The sequence below is a fragment of the Perca flavescens genome, chromosome 9 (genome assembly GCF_004354835.1).
Source record: "Perca flavescens isolate YP-PL-M2 chromosome 9, PFLA_1.0, whole genome shotgun sequence".
Classification (NCBI taxonomy): domain Eukaryota; kingdom Metazoa; phylum Chordata; class Actinopteri; order Perciformes; family Percidae; genus Perca; species Perca flavescens.
In genome coordinates, this window is record NC_041339.1 from 4,680,483 (window position 1) to 4,704,492 (window position 24,010).

General features: G+C 41.4%; 2 protein-coding genes across 5 annotated transcripts; both read right to left on the reverse strand.

The window, feature by feature from the left end:
* Nucleotides 1-696: 696 nt before the first annotated feature.
* LOC114561286 (dimethylaniline monooxygenase [N-oxide-forming] 5) lies at nucleotides 697-8,483 on the reverse strand. Of its 2 annotated transcripts, none has more exons than XM_028587211.1 (10): nucleotides 8,428-8,483; nucleotides 7,229-7,369; nucleotides 6,289-6,477; nucleotides 5,911-6,076; nucleotides 5,462-5,604; nucleotides 4,638-4,834; nucleotides 2,463-2,610; nucleotides 2,105-2,312; nucleotides 1,923-1,995; nucleotides 697-1,816 (listed from the first exon to the last, which is right to left on the reverse strand). In XM_028587211.1, the coding sequence occupies exons 2-10, from the start codon at nucleotides 7,358-7,360 to the stop codon at nucleotides 1,402-1,404; spliced, it is 1,671 nt and encodes a 556-aa protein (XP_028443012.1). In that variant the 5' UTR covers nucleotides 7,361-7,369; nucleotides 8,428-8,483; the 3' UTR covers nucleotides 697-1,401. The 2 variants fall into 2 exon arrangements, with proteins under 2 accessions (XP_028443012.1, XP_028443011.1); XM_028587210.1 differs by having other exon boundaries at nucleotides 7,229-7,392.
* Nucleotides 8,484-11,801: 3,318 nt separating this feature from the next.
* Nucleotides 11,802-21,964, reverse strand: LOC114561108 (dimethylaniline monooxygenase [N-oxide-forming] 5-like). Of its 3 annotated transcripts, none has more exons than XM_028586826.1 (10): nucleotides 21,938-21,964; nucleotides 19,590-19,781; nucleotides 18,680-18,868; nucleotides 17,591-17,756; nucleotides 16,540-16,682; nucleotides 16,157-16,353; nucleotides 15,693-15,828; nucleotides 13,911-14,130; nucleotides 13,413-13,485; nucleotides 11,802-12,349 (listed from the first exon to the last, which is right to left on the reverse strand). In XM_028586826.1, exons 2-10 carry the CDS (start codon nucleotides 19,719-19,721, stop codon nucleotides 11,941-11,943), a joined length of 1,665 nt encoding a protein of 554 aa, XP_028442627.1. In that variant the 5' UTR covers nucleotides 19,722-19,781; nucleotides 21,938-21,964; the 3' UTR covers nucleotides 11,802-11,940. The 3 variants fall into 3 exon arrangements, with proteins under 3 accessions (XP_028442627.1, XP_028442628.1, XP_028442626.1); XM_028586827.1 differs by lacking the exon at nucleotides 21,938-21,964 and adding an exon at nucleotides 20,913-21,073 and having other exon boundaries at nucleotides 19,590-19,722; XM_028586825.1 differs by lacking the exon at nucleotides 21,938-21,964 and adding an exon at nucleotides 20,913-21,073.
* Nucleotides 21,965-24,010: the final 2,046 nt, after the last annotated feature.

Genomic DNA, 24,010 nt, shown 5'->3' on the forward strand with positions numbered 1-24,010 from the left:
AAAACAGAAGTAGACCTAGCTACAGTAGTAAAAATAACAGGCATTTAAAACCGATAACTAAGCTGCATACATAAAGTCACAATTACTGTGTGATTTTATAACAAGCAAATACACTCCTGTAAACATTGAGAAATGAACATTATATACAGTAGGCCTAGTTAATAAATACTGCAATGTTGGCAGGAGTAGGCTAATTTTTGACATGATTATATTGCACATGCTGTGGTGGTATCTTTTGGTTTATAAATGTGCCTGAATGAATTTAAACGAGGTAACGTAACGTTAAATTTACAGTTTGGTAAATGAGGTGTTGAAGTGTACAACCACACAAACAGCTGAATTAACAAAATGCATCCTCATCCTATGTCAAATCTTTGATCCCTCAAACAACATTCATATAAAAGGTTTCCCTAAACCTGGCAACCCAAATGTTAACGAGTCACGCGTGGACGATTCTTCTTCCGGGGTCTGCCGGTGATTCACGAGCACGAGCTGCGGTTAGTTTAAAGAGTTATAAAGTCCAGATTTGTATATCGACAAAGCCAATAATGAACGTATTGATGATAAAGTGAATGTGCTGAACAGGAATCTGTATTAGTGTAGGCCTATCTGCTTCCCTGCTTGCCTTTCCCAATTTTAGTTATTTTAATTTATTAAAACACACACAAAAATAATAGACATTTTTCTTGCTCCATATTCATTGTTATTGTTTATTTTTAATTTCATGTCTTGAGTATTGATTTTAGGCCCCTACCACACAATTGTACCATGTCATCTTTAGAAAGAAAACCAACCAGAGGGAGATCTTTAATCACATGATCCCAGCATGACACAGTGAGACACAAAGGACTACAATACATTGCTTCATGTAGTTTTCTCGAGCCAAACGTCAGCTGGGTTCTGAAGCTGCCATTAGGTGGGCTATTGACCAATGTAGACATTATCTTATTTTAAGGTTCAGCTTGGAGATAGTGTACATTTCCTGAAGTACTGTGTTTGAGTACAATTTTGACATAGGCTACTTTTACTTAAGTATTTACCTTTTATCTGGTGTTACACTGAAATTAGGGACATGTTGTATATTTGATATCACAGCTGTAGTCACTACATCTTTTCAGATACAGATTTTACATATACACTTATGAAATATAATGCATCGCTTCGGTTTAAATTACCAAACATTATACAGAATAGCAGACCGCATGGACCAGCTGGACCATTGACATGCTGCTGCTTGCTTATGCATTTTAACCAGTAATGCATACTTTTGGCATTTATATCTATTTACATTTTTTTTTAATTGATTTATGCTATCTATGCAGTTTATTAATCCTACCAGAAAGCCAGTATGTATTATACAGTCATAATCACATCAGATATGAATTAAATATTAATTGCACATCACTGTGCAGGCAGATGCACTTTTATCTTGTCCAACAGTGCAGTGGGATCTTGAAGGAAAGCTGGAAGGTTGTTCCTGTTAACGTAGGCAGCCAAGCCCGCAGCAGCAGCTGACAGAATCAGAGGCCACATAAACGATCTCTTGGGTTTGGGCTCATCACAGGGCCTGGTCTGCATGGGTTCAACCACTCTCTCCCACTGAGTAAAGATGGCCTGACGAGCTCCAGCCCATTTCCCTGGCCCTCTGAGACGATACTGGTAAGGCGTGCAGGGGCCGAGCATCACTTTTAGTCCCAGCATGGGATCAGTCAGCAGCATCCTGGGGATTTTGGGTCGAACCCCCACCAGCTCTGCTAGCTCATCCATGTAGTTGATATAGTCGACCTGGATGGTGTGTCTCTGACTGGTGACATACCTGAAAAAGAAACTGGAACTCAACATGTTGTGCGAATGAAGATTTGGTGCCTTTCACTTCCAAAATATGGAAGTGGTAACAAGGTTGAGTAAATCCACTGCAGTACCGTTTAGCCATTTCCTCCTGCTTGCACTGGGCATCTTTTAGCATGGAAGCCACTGAGGGAAGCTTGATACAGCCTGTTTGAAAGGAGGCATTGTGACACAGTGGTTGTCTTTAGCACAAAATACTTCTGTAAAAAGGAATGAGTGATGATAAAAGGATTTATTTTTTTATAACTTGTATTACCTTTAAAGACACGTGTGGCCCATCTGGCCTGCATCTCAGAGATGGGCATAATAGCTCCCAGTGGCTGCACCAGACCAATGATAGCCAGAGTGTGGCGGTCCAACTCAGGTGGAAACACATACTTGTATAGAGATGTTTTGTTCTCAGACACTGAGAGCACATGTGAGGCCAGGAATGGAAAGGAAAACCTGTAACCTGTGGCAAACACCTGCAAGACAGAGGACTCGTCTCAGTCACACACTACAGGCCAACTATACTGCTGACTGTGAAGGTTTAAGGAGGACAGAAGAATAGACAGACTGTTAGTGTGAGTGGGTGAGCGTGTATATAGACACAAATATAGACACAAATAACCTACCACCAGGTCGACATCTTCCACAACACTTCCATCATCAAACTCCAAACTGGAGCCCTGAAACCGGCGGACGTTGGGTTTCACTTGAACTGTTCCAGAAAGGATGCGGTTTGGCAGCTCATCATTCACTGTGGGATGTTGGCTGAACAACCTGAGATTTATATTCATACTGGTTAGTAATCTTACAACAATTTGATGAATACTGCAGTCATTTCAATTAAAACAAGATCAAAAATCTGAAGCACCACAAGTGGCATGGTGTACAGAATGAACCTGCTATGCTAATTATTCTGTCTTACTTTGATTTGGGGAATAATCATGCCTGAGTTTAACTATGGGAGATAACTGTCTGTGTATTTGGCATTGTTTTTTTGTGACGAGTCTTGGGCAAGTTATGATGAGTGTCTTTTTTTCTATGATTGCTATGACTACTATTTGTGATTGACATTGTAGATAATATCCTTGAAAAGTGTAATGCAAATTGCAGCAATCGGGTACTAAAGGTTTTAAATTGCTGACACACTAGGCAGACAGCAAAGAACTAGTTGAGACAAAGGTCAACTGTGGTGTCGCCTGTGTCTTGGCCAAAAAGTTGTGCTTGGGCGCCCGGATAGCTCAGTTGGTAGAGCGGGCGCCCATATATAGAGGTTTACGCCTTGACGGAGCGGGCCAGGGTTCGACTCCGACCTGCGGCCCATTGCTGCATGTCATTCCCCCCCTCTCTTTCATGTCTTCTGCTGTCCTATCAATATAAAGGCTGAAAATGCCCCAAAAATAATCTCAAAAAAAAAAAAAAGTTGCGCTTGAACACAATGCAAAGACTACAGTCAACTACCACATACAGTACGTTCTACACCTGAGTGAGAGGAAATAAATCTTCATGCCAGCAAGCAGCAGTAATCTATTAGTTATTCAAAAATGGAAACCGTATATACACACCGTTGCAATTACATATACAACAAAATCGCGTTTGCCCTCCTAAATCAGCCAGTGGCAGCACAGAGCCTACGGTCACTCTGCCTCACTCCCCGCCAGGACGCCGGCAGACGCCAGGAGATGGTTAGCTACCTTGTCCTTTTCCATACACTGGATACAGAAAATGAGCTGAACGAAGTTGTCACTTATCTGGCGATAGCAATGTGCTTTCCTACGCTGTGACAAAAGTGTGTGTGTGTGTATGTAACATTAAGTTGTTAAATTTGACTAATTTAGTGGCTGACCAGCTGGCGCTGGTGTGGGACATGCTGCCAAAACAAGGGCGACGGACGCTCAACTTTGGCCCAACCTGGACTGTCTATCTCCGCGGTGTACCTTAACTGCCTCTATGAGCTGCTGACCATGTTGATAAGCTGACCAGACTAAAACAACTGACTTCCTGATGTTTTTAGAACACCAGCATGCACATGTCCATTTTAACTCACACATTATCTTTGCCTCACCTTTAGAGTTTAGATTCTCTGCCCGAGCCCGAGCGCGAACTTAACTCAAGTTCCGGCACGTTGTCGGCCAGTGTGTCGGCATGCATACCGCGGCAAAGGACAGTATTAATTAGGTGATCGAGACAAGAAAGTCTCCTATATGGTTCCAGGGCTTTGATTATGTTGCTGCCTTGATCTGTTACCCATACTATTCGGCTGAGGGAGATAGGGTCAAGTTTTTTTTTTACGTTTCTTCATTCGGATCCATTTCTGATCCATTCCATTCTGAATAAACAAACAACGCAGTTTACATACTTCGTCCTTGTTGAATTATTCATTAAGATCATTCTAAACAGATTTCTGTAGGAATTGTAGTTGAGAACGTCAGTTATAACGGCCCACGTTTTAAAAAATAGTCAGGTTTAAATTGGGCTTAGGCTCATAATTCCAGTTAATGTGTCGGGCCGGGCCGGGCTCGGACACAACGAGCACGGGTTCGGGTAAGGTCGGGCTTGAAATGATTTTGGGTCCATTCTAAGCTATACTCACCTTCAACCTCCTAGTTTGAAAACCACATATAATTCCTGTCCTGATGGTTGCATAGGAAATGTTAAGGGGGCAGCATAGTTGTTCAGATCTATTGTCTGGGGACCATGACTATCTACAGCAAATTCCGTTGGGTCAGACATGTAATAGCTGTAGCTGTAAAAGATAGAATTGTAAAAACAAAAACAAAAAACCCCAAATAGAAATACAGTACCTGTGCTTTGGCTTAAGGTTGTAGAGAGTGTGATCAAATCTTTGGTTGAGCATTCTCTCTCCTAGACCACAGAAAACGGCAAAGGGAAGGATGCTCCGCAGACTATCTGTCACCCTGTTAAACTGCAAATCTAAGGGCAGCCCGTTGTCCCCAACTCGGTTCAAAACCCATGCTCCTCTTCGCGTGCTCAGGTAAACCTGGTAAAGAGAAGACATGGTAGTCAGTCATTATGCTGGTATGTTAGAAATCTTCTATAATGTGGATAGTTTTGAAATTAAATTGAAGTATCTGAAATGTCAAAGTTGCGGTAGGTAGGATTGCGAAGATCCAGGACTTAGCCGAAACATTTGAACAACTTCTCAGTCCCTCCCCCCTTTCTGCTAAAGCCCAAAATGGTCTCCTAAGCCCCTCCCCCCACAAGGGAGAATGAATGCATGAGCAGTGATTGACACGCAGTTAGACCCCCCCCGGCCCTGATTAGTGCATCTGAACAGGGAGCTGTGGATCTTTGCAAATCACACTACAGGCTGTAGGTGGTGCCAGAGGAGCCAGATTTCTTTTTAATTACCTGCTTCATGTAGTTCTACTGGAACATAGGGTCAGTTTCAGCAAATATGACAGAAAGTTAATTTTACCTAGGCTTACCTACTGCACCTTTAATATTGAAATGTAGCATTAATTCTTTTACGTGGACTCGGGGTTGTATCTGTACAATCGTGGTTTTACAGTATATACCTAAACGCTTTGGCTCTGTTACATAACCCAAAATGCATTCGTGATTTTTTTTTTATCACTTGCATAATGTGTAACTATTTCATCCAAACCTGCTTGGTGACTCTGCTCAGTTCCACTGCTATGTCTCCTCCAGAGTTTCCTATTCCAATCACTACAACCTTTTTATTCCTCCACTCCTCGGGAGTCTTGTAGTCTCTGCTGTGGAAGTACTTTCCCTTGAAAGTCTCAATTCCTAAAAAAAAAAAATTAAAACAATTAAAAGACAGACTTGTGACTGCTGGACAAAGAGACTCTCTAAATTACTCTGTATTTTACAGCTTTGCCCTGAGAAAAAAATCAGGCCAAGGTTGAGGACTTTATACTGACAACACTATTCTCTTTGGGTAGTGCTGCTTTTTATTGATACAGTATTATATAACCACCGGGTTGCCATTACAGGCTAGTTCAGACTGTGTCAAAGGTTGATTCTGATATTGATAGAGCACTCTCTACTTGTCCATGAGTAAACTGAATGATATGTATAGCCTGTAAATGGTACCTGGGAAGTCATGCAGAGGCATGTTGGGGTGGCAGTGATGTCCAATACAGATCATCACAGCATCAAAAATATGTTTCTCCTTTTTGCCGTCCTTGTTCTCTGTCTCAACATCCCACTGGCCCGAATTAGAAAAATCTGATCTCTGCTTCACCTGCAAGACTTTGGTCTGAACAACAGAGAGGCAGTAACAGATAAGATGAGTTTGCTGATAACAGTACAAAAGCTAATACATGTTGTTTTAACTGGTTCCTATGCATTCAACCATTTGTTGTGTTGCACTTAACAACATTTTACATTTAAAACTAAGGTTAGAATGTCACATCCTTTCAGGTACAGAGGGATCCAACTCTAGGCAGGAAGTCAGTGAAGCATCCTTACATTAAAGCGAATGTGCTTGGTGAGCTGGAAGTGGTCAGCATACATTTGAAAGTAGTCCATGATGAGGGAGTTGTGCATGTAGTTGGGGAAGTGTGCAGGGATGGGGAAGTCACTGAAACACATCATCTCCTTGGAGGTGTTGATGATGACAGAGTGGTAGATGCTGGCCCTGTCTTCCTCCGGATTCTCCTGCAATACAGTATAGTACACCAACCAATGGTCATCTCAACTTACTAAACAAACTGTGGAATTAAAAGAACATGCATGTACTGTGACTAGGGGTGCAAGATATATATCAACTCAATATCGTTATCGCAATATCACGTTGCACAATATTATTTTGAAATTATGCAATATTTTGTTTATTTTGTGGAACGCTGCCTCCCGTCCGTTGGCTGTGTGGCTTAGTTGTGTTTGATTTAGAGCCCGCTTGAAACGCTGTAATGAGCATCATTTCATTGGCCAGTTACCGTGCCACTTGCACATGTTAGTACACGTCAGTGCACGGGTCGACTACATGGTAAACCCTTATGGAGCGTACCACATGTGTGCATATTTCAACAGAGTAACAGTGTAAGTGAAGAAATTGATAGAGACAAGAAAACAAGACACAACAAGAAAAGTTGTGTTCTGTTGTCTTTATTTATTTATTTTATACTGTCCAACCAGTAGAACATGTCCTGTTCTGTAGACATGTTCCTTATTTATTTATTTATTCAGGTTGGAGCAGTCCAATGTTACCGTCAGTTGAAATAAATCTTGTGTTGTAAGAAAACTTGTTTTATTCGTTATGAATTTATTTTGATGCGTTTTCCCATAACTTTTGCAATTTTACATATGTTTAAAAATATCTAAATTGAATATCGATATTGCAATATTCATAATCGACAATCGCAATATCACATTTTGTCAATGTCGTGCAACCCTAACTATGACCCACCTTAAACCTCCACAGACCACCAATGTCATCGCTGCTTTCGTAGCAGACAGGCTCCAGCCCCTCATCCAGACAGCACTTGATACAGGCCAGACCTGAACTCCCTCCTCCAATCACTGCCACGCGACGTTTCATACTTCAGCTCTGTGACGAAGAACCAGATCAGTCTGAAAAATGTTTGATCGGTCATTTCATCAGAAATAAAGTGCACCCTCTAGTTTAGTTTTAACCCTTAGAGTCCCGGGGGAGCGCCACCACTACTGGTATCATATGAAACTAGACAGGAAGTGGGTTAAATAACACTCCAGAGGGGATACATGGGGCAGTTTAATAGGGGTTCCTTGACCTCTCACCTTCAAGATTTCAAAATGAAAGTGAATTCAATGGGTACCCAAGACATGCCCACTTTATGCTAATCCCATGCAGTTTGGGGCAAGACTCATGCAGTTTTTCCTCATGCAATACAAATGGTGTATTTGAATATTTATATATGTCTTGGAATGGCATAAATGAGGTATGACTAGAAAGCTGAAATTTCCAAATGTCAAACGTTTTTGATACCAAATCACAGCATGGACTTTTCTATGGTGTCCCTTACGTTTTTTTGTTGTTGTGACAATTCTTTTACCAATTCTTGTGATCAAAATGGTTTAATGTTGCACCAAATCTGTGCAACAAATGGCATCAACCCCAAAAACAACTTATGAGACATAAATGAGCACGTGAATGTCCACCACATAGGCCTACTTCCATCATAGTGTTATAAGCACGTTAACCAGCACAATGTTTATTACAGATTTTTGACTAAAAGCACATTACACAGTACTGAGCTGCATCGCAGATTAATCTTCAGGTTCCCGGCGTTCAGATAATGTATACATATTATATTTGGCATGTTGACAGAGCTAAAGATCTATCACAATCAAAGTTCAGCACATTTATTAAGTAAATACTCGTTTTGACGGAGATTTTGGAGCCCTGCGCTAACCCTACAAAGACTTGTAGGGCTGTCGCAACCAAACTTTTTCCGACTGTTTACTGTGACTCTTGCACGGGCGGTGACTTCAATCTCCGAGCAGCAGTTTCGGGTCTAGCTCGACCCAAGTTTTTTCTTCTTTTTCTTTTTACAGTATAGGCCTACTGCTGCACTAATACGTGCGCTCATAAGTTCCGATCTTTCTGCACACTGTACACGTTCTTACCTTTTTGCGAATCGAGGAACGAAGCGAGGTTTCCGTGCTGCATGGAACTGAGCAGTGGGCGGAGTGAGACAGTGAGAGGGAGCGGATTGTGCACATTTATCAGTACCCTACAATAAGTGACCCTTGAGTCACTGCAGCGTCAGGGTTGTGTATCTCTGGTGGAAAAGCAAACACAAATTGCAGCGCCTCTGCACGAAAACAACTTACCGTATGCTACATTTAACAGGCACGGGTCGGTATCATAATGAATCTGAGTGGCCTATTTAGGTTTAAAGACAGCTGAGCCGTGGCAGGGTTGGTTCAGTGGTAGAGCAGGCGCTTATATAGGCCTACTGTGAGGTTTATACCTCGACGCAGAGGTCCAGGGTTCGAATCCGACCTCCAATTGTTCCTTGTTAAAGGATTTTAAGGTCCCATGACATGGTGCTCTTTGGATGCTTTTATATAGGCCTTAGTGGTCCCCTAATACTGTATCTGAAGTCTCTTTTATATAGGCCTTAGTGGTCCCCTAATACTGTATCTGAAGTCTCTTTTATATAGACCTTAGTGGTCCCCTAATACTGTATCTGAAGTCTCTTTTATATAGACCTTAGTGGTCCCCTAATACTGTATCTGAAGTCTCTTTGATATAGACCTTAGTGGTCCCCTAATACTGTATCTGAAGTCTCTTTTATATAGACCTTAGTGGTCCCCTAATACTGTATCTGAAGTCTCTTTTATATAGACCTTAGTGGTCCCCTAATACTGTATCTGAAGTCTCTTTGATATAGACCTTAGTGGTCCCCTAATACTGTATCTGAAGTCTCTTTTACATAGGCCTTAGTGGTCCCCTAATACTGTATCTGAAGTCTCTTTTATATAGACCTTAGTGGTCCCCTAATACTGTATCTGAAGTCTCTTTTATATAGACCTTAGTGGTCCCCTAATAATGTATCTGAAGTCTCTTTGATATAGACCTTAGTGGTCCCCTAATACTGTATCTGAAGTCTCTTTTATATAGACCTTAGTGGTCCCCTAATACTGTATCTGAAGTCTCTTTTATATAGACCTTAGTGGTCCCCTAATACTGTATCTGAAGTCTCTTTGATATAGACCTTAGTGGTCCCCTAATACTGTATCTGAAGTCTCTTTTACATAGGCCTTAGTGGTCCCCTAATACTGTATCTGAAGTCTCTTTTATATAGACCTTAGTGGTCCCCTAATACTGTATCTGAAGTCTCTTTTATATAGACCTTAGTGGTCCCCTAATACTGTATCTAAAGTCTCTTTCCCAAAATTCAACCTTGGTGCAGAATTACAGCCACTAGAGCCAGTCCCACAATGAGCTTTCCTTAGGATGTGCCATTTCTGTGTCTGAGGAGGAGAGAGGGGTGCAAGGTGGAGGGTGGGGGTGTGGCCTTGACCACCTGCCACTTTGCTCGTTTGAAAGCCATGATGTCTCTCTCTCTCTCATGGAGAAGCAAGATTCCAGATCGGCCCATCTGAGCTTTCATTTTCCCAAAGCCAGAGCAGGATACCCAGGGCTCGGTTTACACCCATCGCCATTTCTAGCCACTGGGGGACCATAGGCAGGCTGGGGGAACTCACATTAATGTTAAAAAATCTCATAAAGTGAAATGTTCATGCCATGGGACCTTTAAAGTGTATACCCATTCCAATTACAGGGCCTCGAAAGAGTCCTGTATTGTTATTTTTCGTCACTATACTTCCCAGAGTCTGGAGTGGGAAATTTGCGCGCCTGCATGCTGCCTTCCTTGGATGTGGTAGCCGTTTCTCAGGCTCCCTCTCCCTCTCCGGAATCAAACCCTGATTCCCCGTTACCCGTGGTCACCATGAGTAGACACAGAAAGTACCATCGAAAGTTGATAGGGCAGACATTCGAATGCGACGTCGCCACCACGAGGGCCACTGATCGGTTCGAGGTTATCTAGTCACCAAAGCGGCCGGGGCACCTCATGAGGCACCCTGCATGGGTTTTGGGTCTGATAAATGCACTCAACAATTTCCTGCATGTCCCCCCCCTTCTCTCCCCTTTCTCACCTAGCTGTCCTGTCAAAATTAAAGGCGGAAAAGCCAAAAAATAATCTTAAAAAAAGAGCCAAATCAATCAATCAATCAATCTCTATTTTGGACCATAAATAAGTCCAGTAGATAATATATTCAGACTTGCAACCAGCGACCAGATAATCCCCAGACAGCCACACTATAGAACACCTACAGTAACTCTATTGACATTGCAGGAACATGCATCACATAAAACTTTGGCCTGTGTGTAAATCTAAACCAGGAGGCTGTTCTTGTTATCTGTATTCTAGTCTCGCACTGCCAGACCTAGCTCCACAGTGCTGTGGACATAATCCAATCTAAAAGATTTTTCCTGTTAATGTCTCACGGATTTAGTATCAGTGTCTTTGTGTCCCAACCGGCACCGGCAGATGCCCGCCCACCAAGAGCCTGGGTCTGTCCGAGGTTTCTTCCTAAAAGGGAGTTTTTCCTCACCACTGTTGCACTAAATGCTTGCTCTTGGGGGAATTGATTGGAATTGTTGGGTGTTTCATAAATTATAGTGTGGTCTAGACCAACTCTATCTGTAAAGTGTATCAAGATAACTCTTTTTATGATTTGATGCTGTGAATAAAATTGAATTGATTTATTAAGTTATAAAGTCAGTGGTTACAGTGTTTATAGACAGTACTACAAATCAGCAGGACACTTTGAGGGAGCAAACGTGCTTTGTGCTTATGTCTCCATCTGCTGGTTTTAATTTGATATCTGGTTTTTAGATCAAATTGTATAGCCCATCAGTGCAATTATTTCAGTTGTGCAGACCTGAAAAGTCACATATTTTCATCTGTGAAACTGGATATCCTTGGACCTAGGCTATGTAAACGTCTGACACATCCCTCATCCTCCATGATCTCACGGAACATCTTTGACAGCCAATAATTCCACATTATTGGAAGTTAAGTCTGACAATATTTATCCATTTAATATATGGGATAACAATCTCATTGCAAATAGCAACAATTCGCAATTTACTAATTTGAAGTCTTTATAATGAACAGAGCCTTGTGTTATTTTACAAGGCAAAATGACAATGGTAATTGTAAATCACTGCAATAATTTACGGTTTGTTTTATTTTCATCAAACATAAAGGTTGTGTTTTATTATATATATATATAAATATTTATATATGTGTGATCTCCTAAGTAATGGAGGAATAATGATCAGAGTTTTTTCAAATGTACAGCTGTCAATATTAAATAGTGGCTTGTACACGCATTCTAGTTGGTGCCAAGAAAGCTATATTTGGCAAGAAGCAAATGCATTCAGAATGTTCAAACACTGTACAGACTTAGCCAAAACTAGTATGTTGATTTTGAAGACTTTATTTCTCATTCAAATTGTCACATTAAAGTCTAAGAAGATGCTCTGCCTATAGCACTTTGAGATACGGTGCTGTAGTGTGCTGCTTCACTGCTGCCTCATTATGTTATCATAAATGTACATAATCATGCAGCGTATTGAGGAGATCTGAGAAATGCCGGAGGAGAGAAGAAAGAGGAGAGAAGGTGTTTATTGTAGTAGATGCAGCACAGCAGCGCAGAACCTGCGATAACCACTACGACGCTCCGACTAGAAGAGGCTCTGGTCTCTGGTTTTGGTACCACTCTGGTCCTGAAAGGCTGACGCACCCGCTCCCACTGAGTGAGAATGGCCTGACGGGCTCCGGCCCACTGGCCCGGTCCAGTCAGTCGGTACTGATAAGGAGTGCAGGGACCCAGCAAAACCTCCACAGCCAGTCTGGGGTCCTTCAGGAAGAGCCACAGTATGTTTGGCCGAACCCCCACCTGCTCTGCCAGAGAGTCCAGGTAAGGAATGTAGTCCACCTGGAGGGGGTTCCGCTCTGAGCAGGCATATCTAACAGAGGGATCCAAACAAATGAAAAAATATATGAAAACAAAAAACAGCGGTTTTATTTTATTTTTTATTGGGCATTTTAGGGCCTTTATTATATAGGACAGCTGAACATGTGAAAGGGGAGAGAGAGGGGAATGACATGCAGGAAAGGGCCGCAGGTCGGAGCTGAACCCCGGGCCACTGCGACAAGGACTGAGCTTTTGTACATGGGGCGCACGCTCTACCAGGTGAGCTATCCAGGCGCCCAAAACAGCTATTTTTATATGGAATTTATCGAAATAAAGAGCTTCAAAGCAAACATGAATAATGTGATACTAAAAAAAGAGAAATGTAAGAGATTGTATACTCATATGAACAACACATGTACAGTACATGCAGAATATACATACATTTCATCAATCTTCATATACACAAGTTAAAGTTTCTGTCTCCCTCATGAGGAATTCTAAGTAATAACAAAACTGTCGGTGCATCCACATGAAACAAGCCTTCCGTGATCGCGCTTTACCCCCACCCCTCCTCCACACTGTTGCTAGTAGCCAAGGAGGACACGGAGGATTAAAAAAACATGATAGAATCTTCAGAAGAGGTATGCACGGACGACACCAATTTCTAAACATAGCCATACTGAGAAATCCAGAGAGAGTTGTATGGAGCTGATAGTCTTAATTAACTTTGTATCAACTCATTTGGCAATGGCTTGAATGTAGCGGACGTTCATTATCATAAAAAAAGTTACACACTAAAGCTTTAATCAAAAAACTGATTTACAACCAGAGAAAACACCAGATCAGGGCCATGCCCTGCACTAAATCAGGTCAGATAGTAGGTATAGTTACAAACTACATGTTTTGAAGAGTAGGCTTACCAAGTGTTTGATGCTTTTTGATATGGGATTGTCTGTTTACTTGGGCAGGTTTCACAGCGCGTCCTCCTCAGAGGATCATGCGCCATCTATTTCTATTCCATGGCTTGTCTTAGATGGCTAAATTGTGATGCTGGATTATTTGTCTTGTCTCATCTTAGTATGGACCTGCAATTTAGTTTCACACTTATTTCCTACCTCAGTTGCATGGTTACTGTATCTTTTTCAATTTCCTTCATCATGGTCTCTTCTGAGGGGAGGGTCGTGAAGCCTGCATGGGAAAAACAAAAACAAAAAAATCACTCAACTTGAAATTCACACACAAAAAGATTTTAACAATGAACTTTACCCTAATGTTCTATTTGGGGGTCCTAGAGACCCCAGGTCCTCTTTAAAGCAACACTATGTAACTTTTCCCGCTTCGGTCCCCCTACAGGTTGGAAGGGGAATTGTCCATTACATTATATTGTCCAGTTCATGCGAACTACAGATCCACTACCCGAATCCGATCTGGCAAACTTGCATAATGTAATGTAATGGACAATTCCCCTTCCAACCTGTAGGTGGACTGAAGCGGGAAAAAGTTACATAGTGTTACTTTAACATGTTATAAACATACTTAAAATTGTTAAAATTCTTAGTGATTTCATACATGTAAGCATAAAAGTCCTAGTCAGTTTGAGTGCTGCATGCTACCTTTGAACACTCTTGTAGCCCAGCGGGCCTGCATCTCAGCCAGAGGGTTGATGGCCCCGAAGCCGTGGATGAAACCCACCACTGCCAGAGTAGGCTGGGTCAGTACCGGAGGGAACACATGCTTGTAGAGACGTAGCCTATAACCACTTTTAGCCTGCAGAGCTGGGGGCAGGAAGGGGAAGCTGTAGTTGTAGCCTGTGGCAAACACCACTACATCCACCTGTATGACACACACGCAGGCAACTTAAAGTTTATAGATGAACATTTGTGATGGTTTTATTCTATATAACCTGACTTTAAGCCATAATTCGTAAGGAAATCAAGTAGTGTGTGCAAAATTCAAAAAGGGAGTCCTAAAATGACATTTACAAATGACATTACATTATATGACAAATATCAGACATACAGTCTAAGAATTGTGCTAGTATATACAATCTTATTATTTTATTAACCTTTATTTTACCAGGAAGTAATCCGATTGAGATTCAGAATCTCTTTATCATGGAGTCATGGCTAAGACAGCAGTATAACAGTTCCATATTAAAATATACAGTGAAAAAACAAAAAACTGAAAAAGACGTTTTTGGCAATTTAACATCATCTCAACATAATCACCAGCAGCGCTCAGTAACGGCACATGTGCATTTAGTACTCAAATAATCCTTTATCCTAATTTTAAACTGTGCCATTGTTGGTATGTAGTCTAATTTAAGATGCTTCTGCAAGTTATACCAGGATGAGGGTGCAAAAACTTCAAAGGCACTTCCACCGAACACAGTTCGCGTACGAGGAACGTCATACATGATTTGCCCGTATGATCGAAGATTACATTTCCTGGTGGTGACTTTAGGAGTCAGGAGAGAACTAATGGTGCGTTCTTGTTGTCTTGTAATCGCGAATAGTAGCTTGAGTATGACGTCACATCCATGTCAAAAAACAAATAACCTTGGGTTGTTGTGTTCTCTTTGTCTTTTTGAGTCGGAGAAAAGATGGATTTTTGTAACATTTAGGATTCTATTCACCCAGTTATTGACATATTACACAAATATATTTCACAGTTTGATACATAAAAAATAAGTTTTGATTAACATTTACGTTCAGCTACTGCTCTGCTTTCTGCTCCAGACTCGGCTTAAAGCCATTGTTGTCATATAGCAACCGAGCGTCTCTAGCCAATTTCAGCTGCACAAGCTACAAAATAACTAATCAGGCGGTATTTAACTCCTAATAAGACTGTAGCAACATGCCTATTAGGTAGCAGTATACAGCGCTATGTGTACGACTTCTTCATTTGGTTACAACAAAGACAAAAGTGCTTAAAATTGTGGAAAACCACAATGTTTACTACGTGTGATGCACGACGTAGCCATCTTTGAAAGTGAACTCGGGGTCCTCTGAGTTCAGACGACTTGACAAGTCGTATATACGAGGTGGCGTTCTTTTAGCAACTTCCGGTTCGTAACTCCGGAAAACGACTCGTAAATCGACTTCGGTGGACAAAAAGAACGCGCCAATAGGTAAGGAGGCAGTTTACACAGTATGGCCTTAAAAAGAAAAAATATACCAATGCTCTAACCTGCGACACTCTCATACAAGCTACAGTGGAGAGTACGAAAACTAGAATTAGTTACAAATCTTGCAGTGCTGCATGGTATACTGAGTCCAGCATTTTCAGAGATTGATTTGCATGCATGTATAAAATATCACCATAATCCAGCTTTGACCGAAATGTTGCTTGTATAAGTGTTTTTCTCGTACTAAAAGTGAAACAGCCATATGTACCTCGTCTATGACGCTCCCATCGACGAAGACCACACTGGACCCACGGAACTCCTTCACATTTGGTTTCACCTGAACACGGCCTGAGATGATCCGAGCTGGCAGGTCGTCATTCACCACAGGGATCTGTTCGAAAAATCTGCAAAGGACCTTTTTTTTTTTTTTTTTAAAATGTGGGTAATAGAACTATAAAATGGATACATAAGACAACTGCAAATTGTGGCGTTTAGACTTTTTATTTTAACACTTCTAAGCTTTCCTCTGATGCCACCTGCAGGACAAACTTTATTTTGTAACCCCACTGGTAAAGCTGCGCTAATAGCAAAATCATCAGGATGTTTATTACAATTATTTCATATCATCGGGTGTAATGAAAATTGGTGTCTGGGACACAGCTAAATATAGGATATAGATGTAGAGTCTTAGATTTAAAAAAAAAAAAAAAAACTGTATCTAAAGTATCTTACCCATGTTTTGGTTTCAGACCATATAATGTGTGGTCAAATGCTTCGTCCAGCTTCTTCTCCACCATCCTGTTAATCCACGAGGGGAAGAGCTTCTGTTTCATCATATCCATTCGAGAAGTCCCAACTAGATCAGCTGGGAGCCCCCCCTGTCCTACACGGCCGACCACCCACGCACCGCTCCTGGTACTGAGGTACACCTGCAGATCAGGTCAGCCCATAAGAGGTGTAAGATTTATGTCCACAGGTTTTAGATTATTATTATTTTTTTTTTTTTAGCATCACATTTCTTAAAGACTACAGTCAAAGGCAACAGTTAATATGAAACAGCAATGATATATTTGAAAAAAGACACAAAAGTACAAAAAATTAGTTTAGTTGTGTACCTTCTGAGCAACTCTACTGACATCCACAGCAATATCGCCTCCAGAGTTCCCAATCCCAATCACCACCACACTTTTACCCTGCAGACCCTCAGTGTTGCGGTACTCCCAGCTGTGGAAATATCTGCCTTTAAAAGTCTCAACACCTGAAATGGAATAAGAAAAAAAGATAAATGTATCAATACTGTCACAGTTGTTAGTTTCTGTTGTTAGTGTTTCCTGTTTTATTTTGAAGTCTTTTCTCCCTAGTCTTGTCTGTTTTTACTTCCTGTCTTGTGTTTTCTGCCCCGCCCTGATGTGTTTCACCTGTTGTGTCACCCCTTGTTAGTCCTTGTCAACCCTGTGTATTTAGTGTCTGTGCTGTCTTTTGCTACGTTTAAACGTGGCCGGCTATTTTCATAAAGGGACATTGCAACCTCTCCGTTTTCAGAAAAGTGTTTGTTTATGTGTTAGCCAATCAGAATCCCAACAGTAGCAACAACAGCAACCAATCGCGTCCTCTTTCTCGGCTGCCTAAACCTCCGTTTGTCTCAGTTTACATGCAAACGTGCAAACGAAGATTTAAAAAATCTCCACTTTGGCCGGAGTTTTAGAAATAATCGTTTTCTGTGATAAAAACTGTGTTTTCGTGGAAATGAGAGGCCAAACCGCAGGAAAATATCTGGGTCTTCCCTTTGTGTAAACGGGGCTTTAGTCTTGTTTGTTGCTGGTCGGTTTTGTTAAGTTCTGTCCGTGTTCTGTGCTGTCTTGTCTTTGGATTTATTTGTCTCGTGCTCCCTGGGATTTTGTTTTGCCAGTTTTTCTTGTACTGAGCTTGATTGTAAATGGAAGCCAGGTGTGCCTGGTAATGCCTGTAGAGCCACACCCTCTGGACACACACACCCTCTGCACACACACACACACACGGGAATCCAGTGACAAATACCATATCTTGTATTTTGATAGCCATAGCCAATTAAGGAGCACTGAATGTTCGCGGAGTTGGAGTAGCAGCAACTGCACTGTGTCGCTTTCAAATGTGAAAGAGAAAATGGTATATAATGATTCCTGGTACCTGGGAAGTCGCTGAGTGGCAGGTGAGGCTGGGTGTAGTGTCCCGTACAAACCATCACTGCATCAAAAACACGAGTCTCCCTGGGACCCTCTCTCCCCTCTGTCTCCACCTCCCACTGGCCGGTCGCTGCAAAATCTGGGGTCTGCCTCACACTGACAACAGTAGTCTGACACAAGAGATGATCATAAAATTATGGGTTATAAATTCTATGTTTTTATAGTGCTTATAAATGCTGAATAGAGAGACTTACAGGAAAGTGTTACATTTGGGTGACAGTGCCGTTAAAAGCCCAAAACACAGGTCAATACATTCAAATATACTTTTGAAAGGTACTACACTCATTGTATTCCTGTCCTTTAAGAGTGAAATAAAAGATAATTCAGGTGTTATTACATTTTTACTGTTAACGACCATAAAAAGTCTAAATTCACTAGTTTATTTGACATAACCAGAATCTATATTTCCCTTGTAGGTTGTGAGTTCCACCATTTTTACAGTCTTCATGAGTGAAAGGATTATGTGGTTAGTGGGGTTGGCCTACATGCTTTTTTCCATACAGAAAAAGACCCAGCTTAAGGCTGTTTTATGCTTCTGCATCAACTCCACGCCGTAGCTACGCAGGCGTTGTGACCCTTTCGGAGTTCTGCGTCGAGGTTGAACGCGTTTCTCTGCATCGCGGTGCGGGTGTGTGGTTTCCGGAGGGTCAATCGTCAAACTCTGCCATTTAAGACGAAAGAGAGAGAGCCAGTTATGTTATTTTAGCAAGCAAACTTTAGCACAACTGCCCACAAAGTACTGCTTGCTGGTGAAGTGCTAATTTCCATAAGTTACGGACATATAGACACTTTTACAAACTGATAACCCCGTCATTGTAACCAAAATATGTCTGAGTTCATTTGCAAAGCTGATGTCCGTGAACTAGCATGTTGCTACTCCCCACAGTAGGCTGCTTGAAACACCGCTACGGCGGAGGGCTCTGAGAGGGGTTCGCGTTGACGCAGAGGGGTCTGCGGCGGGACGCCGTCGATTCGACGCAGAAGCATAAAACAGCCTTTACAATCGCCCCAAACAAGCCTGAAGGTTGCTGACCTTAAAGTGTATGTGTTGCAGCAGTTTGAAGGCCTGAGCGTAGAGGCGCATGTACAGCAGCACCTCAGAGTGGTGCATGTTGTTGGCGAGCTCAGCTGGAGGGGGGAAGTCGCTGAGAGACATCATCTCTTTGGAGCTGTTGATGACCACCGACTGATAGATGTTGGCACGTCCAGGCTCTGGCTTCTCCTACAGAAAGACAATGACAATACACATAGTGACAGATTTCATCACTTCACTTATCTGTCAAATATCTCTCACAACAAATGTATGATAATACAGCCATTACAGTATCAAACATTTCCCCTATTGTATATCTCAACCTATTAATTCAATTCTAATAACTTTATTTATCCCCTTGGGGCAATTTACAAGCACGATTAGTAGTTCCGACAAGTAGAAAAATATAATAAATACACAAAATGTCAAATACCATAATAAATATACTTAAAGTGCAAAAGTGAGTGAAAAAAACTAAAGTTCAAACTAGATTTAAAATTAAAGAACTACCCCGCAAGGAAAACGGTCAACCACACGAGCAGTTACCCGGATATCTTATCTCTAGGACTTGAGGACATTTGAAATTCAAAGTCAAAATAATTGTAATCTTTCTGGTGGAAATGTTTAGCATAAACATACAGAATATTAAGTGTCATTTGGTTTCTGTCATGACAAGTTAGGGTTAGGGTTCATGTGTCATGACAGTGTCATGTCACTCTTATGTAGATACCTTCAATTAAAGTTTTACCCAATATTGTTTAGCATAAATAATCTTCCAACAGCATGAGATTTTGGATCATAGACATTACAAACCTACTCAAAATGAGTAGGATTGCAGTGCATGGTATAAAAGATGTAAAAATATGAGCTTTTATGAGCTTAGCGTTTATGTGAAAGCACTGACCCTCACCTTAAATCTCCATAGACCTCCAATGTCATGGCCGCTCTCAAAGCAGGTAGGCTCCAGACCTTCATCCAAACAGGCCTTGATGCTGGTCAGACCAGAGATCCCCGCGCCGATCACTGCCACCTTCTGAACCATGCTGGAGAGGAAGAGCGGCTGACAGCAATGCTTTTACTCTGATCTGATGTAGGGCAGGGACTGAAGGAAGGAGAAAGGTGCGTGCTGTTTTCTAGTGTGCTGTTTTCTAGTGTGTATTTCACACCCCATTGTGTTTGAGTGGTTCATTTGCATGTACATATTTTTAAAGCTTTTTTTTAAGTTGCTTGAGTTAATCAAGGATGATTATATTAAAGTGTAAATTTGGTAAAAGACAGATGAGTACTAAACTAGATTAATCACACAATCTCAGACAGCTATTGTGACATTTGTGTTGTGTGATTTGCGGTCGTGTTGTGCGATTGGAAGTGCACGGAGGGAAGCCCACTCTTCAACTGCACACACTGCCATGACACAGAGCTGGATTTAACATTCAACATAAACTTAAATAAAAACTAAAAACACAATTTGAGGTTACTTCCATAGATATCAGATACTGACCGTGGTAACAAATTCCTATCAGGTGATCACATCTAATTTATTGCTCTTCTCCTCCAGTACACAGTCCCTTCCACCCCCAGTGGTTATGGTTTCATTTCACTTCACCACACATTTTTTATTTCCATAGTTGCCTAAACCATGTGACTGTTCATAACATTTCCCTTGACACTTTGTGTATTGTGAAAAACCATGTTTTCTTCACTTCGTCATATTTTGTTGGAATTTTTATTTCTCAGACTCATCTGATTATGATTGTGTTTTTCTGCATCGGTAAGCCTCAAATTAGGATGTTCTCCATGCTACATGATGGACTGACCTTTGAAACTGACACGCCTGTAAGAAGAGTGCAATTACTTTCACAATTTTATAACCCCATATTATTAAATACACCACATTTGTACACTACATTAAAAGTGGGAGGCTGTCTGTCTCCCTCTGCATGCCAAACACAAACAGAATAAATTACAGTACATGCATTTCTTAGACCTAAGTACTCTTTCACTGCATCTTAAATCATTTTGGATATTAAAGATGGACCCAGTTTTCATCATGTTAGTCCCTCAGAAAAGTCTTGCACCTGTCCAGAATGTGGGCTTGCACCCTGCAGCACTGGAATAAACTCCTATTTTTAGACAGAAGGACAGCTATTGAAAATAGGCATCTGTGGCAGGATATCCACCAGCAGAACAATCACAATGCTCGCATTATTGAAGTCTGAAAGAATGCTCTCACCTTCTTACGCTGATTGCAGGTCCGGGGGCAGCTACGATCACATGCTTATCAGCCTCTAAACTCACATGAACTGAGCCGTTACTTATCAACTAATGTGGTAAACAGTATCGCAGGGGAGGGACTTTAACCCTGTTGGAGCGGAATGTCTCCTCTCTTCTCTGAAGAGAAGTTAAAGAGAAAGAAGCCAATGGTGCGTTCTTTTTGTCCACCGAAGTCGATTTATGAGTTGTTTTCCGGAGTTACGAACCGGAAGTTGCAAAAAGAACGCCACCGAGGTCGTATATACGACTCGTCAAGTCGTCTGAACTCCGAGGACCCCGAGTTCACTTTCAAAGATGGCTACGTCGTGCATCACACGTAGTAAACATTGTGGTTTTCTACAATTTTAAGCACTTTTGTCTTTGTTGTAACCAAATGAAGAAGTGGTACACATAGCACTGTATACTGCTACCTATTGGCATGTTGCTACAGTCTTATTAGAAGTTAAATACCGCCCGATTAGTTATTTTGTAGCTTGTGCAGCTGAAATTGGCTAGAGACGCTCGGTTGCAATGACAACAACGGCTTGAGCAGAAAGCAGAGCAGTAGCCGAACGTTAATGTTAATCAAAACGTAATTTTCATGTATCAAACTGTGAAATATGTGTGTAATATGTCAATAACTGGGTGAATAGAATCCTAAATGTTACTAAAAATGTTACAAAAATCCATCTTTTCTCCGACTTGTAGTATTGTGTGACAAAAAGAACGCACAGTTGTCCGACATGGATGTGACGTCACACTCGAGCTACTAGTCGCGATTACAAAAGAAAGAACCAAGGGGGTAAGCTTCGCTTCAGAACTCGAGCCATCTATGGCGCCATTTTGTTGCTAACTGGCCATCACCTCCTGTTAGCATTCCGCTGACTGCCATTTTTTTTTACGTCACTTGACTGCGAATAACTTTACATCAGAAATGTTTGAAGACTCTATTTGTCCGTTGTTTAGTTCCAAAGAAACACGACAATATATAAAAGGCTTCATTACCTTGTACCTCACGTTATGGCTCCGTAGCAGACGTTTTTGTAAAAATAAGCTAACGATTGTGTCATAACCAAGTGACTTACTGTCGCATAGTAGAGGAATTACCGTATAGTACAGGAGAAGCTCGCAGGCAGTTTCGACTTACATGAGGTGTTTAGGTTTAATTACTAATGTTAACTAACATGTTAGTTAGCAATAATTAGCCTGTGCCCATGTTATCTCCTTACATATACCTACGCTCTCCGTATCTGTAAGATTGGGAATGATTGAGATTTCTCTCGGCACAGCTACCAGAAGACTTCCAACTTTCAGACACGTTGCTCACGTCACATTCTCTCAGTTGGAGGCTGCGCAGTAAAGCTGGCCATCACCGGAAAAGTGCTTCTAATAGCCTTCACTGGTCTCCGTCCAGAGCAACGGAGTCTATTGGTCCATTATATACTATCTATGGAAAGAACGCACCACAAGCACCCAGGAAGAGCGCCATGTCTAAAAGCCACCATGGGCTTAGCGGATAACGGTGGTACTGCACTCCATGGCCCAGAAAGACTTTTCACAGACATTACATGGCGAAAGAAACGTCTATATTTCAGCGGATAATTTGTTTCGGCGTATATCAACCTACCAGCCCGAACACTGAAAGGGTCCTTGTTTAAAAGGTCACGTTTTTAACATTCACTAGAAGCGAATCCAGAATTATTAAATTTGGAATGATGAACGCGCATAATGGACGCGAGCAGACCCACGGGACTGCGCACGCCCGCTCACATGGCTGTTCTCCCGAGCTCATGTAGCTAGCTGTAATAATGGATATAGCTAATGGTTGTAATTCACCATGTGTTCTATTAATACATTCATGGAAAGAAGGGGAAAGTTAACTTTTGACATGCACACCAAACCACACTGAGGAATAAATTAGCTTAAACTAGTATTATACATTTCTTTCACAAAACCTGTTCCACTTATACAATTATTCAAAGATGGGAATGCGTATGCATTGTTAAAGTGCTCATATTATGCTTTTTGGCTTTTCCCATTACTTTATTGTGTTATATATCTTTCTTGTGTTATAGGTTTACAAAGTGAAAATGCCCAAAATTCACCCCAAAGGGACTTACCATCTCCAACAGAAAACACTGTTCACAAACTGCTCCAAACAGCTCTATTTTAGACCAGCCTTTACTTCGGAGACAAACGTGGACACTTTGTAACACATGTTAAAATGCTCGCCTAACTTCTAGCATGGCACACCCTCATACTCTGCTTCTGACTGGCTAGTAGTCCTTACCTGGGTATAGTGTTAATTTCGTCAGACGAGACGAGACTAAATATGTTCGTCAACAACCTTTTTTTCCATGACTAAGACGAGACGATGACGAGACTGCGCCGATGTCCAAAAAACGCTGACTAAGACTAAATTAACACGCATTATTGTTGACGAAAAAAGACGAGACTAAAATGCTTTGCATAAAATAAAAACTAAGATAAAATCTCTCTTCATTTTCGTCTACAATCGTCTCTACTTTTTCATCATGAGATAGAATATTCAGCTGTTACTGAGACCCGGTGCTACGGCACCGACAGGTGCCCTAACGACTGTTATCTACTGGACCTAATAGCAACGCAGATTTTGGTGCCACTTAAATGCCTGCGCTTCTCTCTGATGCTAAACGGATGTTAGAGTCAACCGAAACATCGCTGCACGGGGCGCTAGTTAACACTACACTTGGCAGCAGGTAACGTTAGCATACCGTTAGCTAGCAGTTGGAGTAAACACGGTTACAATGCTGACAGCTAAACGGTGTAAAGGTTTGTCTCTATTTCACTGTGTAGGATTCCAACACGAGACATACGACAGTTTGCAGCTGCCATTGTCTGAAAAACAACACATATGTTGCGTTCACTTGAAATACGCCTCGCCAGTTTCGTGCTGCATTTATTTTAGTGTAAAATATCCCTTTACCATGCAGTGGTTGTTTTTGTCGTTTACTGGTGAAATAAGGAAGAGGCTCTATATTTATATAACTTTATATAATTTATTTATTTTTATAACTATTTGACTGAAATGTTTATCAG

Coding starts and splice junctions, on each gene's coding strand:
- LOC114561286 (XM_028587211.1), bottom strand. CDS start 7,360: ATGAAACGTCGCGTGGCAGTGATTGGAGGAGGGAGTTCAGGTCTGGCC. Junction 6,077..6,288: donor CCAAGCACATTCGCTTTAAT/GTAAGGATGCTT, acceptor TCTGTTGTTCAG/ACCAAAGTCTTGCAGGTGAA. Junction 4,835..5,461: donor TGAGCAGAGTCACCAAGCAG/GTTTGGATGAAA, acceptor TCTCTTTACCAG/GTTTACCTGAGCACGCGAAG.
- LOC114561108 (XM_028586826.1), bottom strand. CDS start 19,721: ATGGTTCAGAAGGTGGCAGTGATCGGCGCGGGGATCTCTGGTCTGACC. Junction 16,354..16,539: donor TCAGTAGAGTTGCTCAGAAG/GTACACAACTAA, acceptor CCTGATCTGCAG/GTGTACCTCAGTACCAGGAG. Junction 13,486..13,910: donor GGCTACAAGAGTGTTCAAAG/GTAGCATGCAGC, acceptor TTTCCCATGCAG/GCTTCACGACCCTCCCCTCA.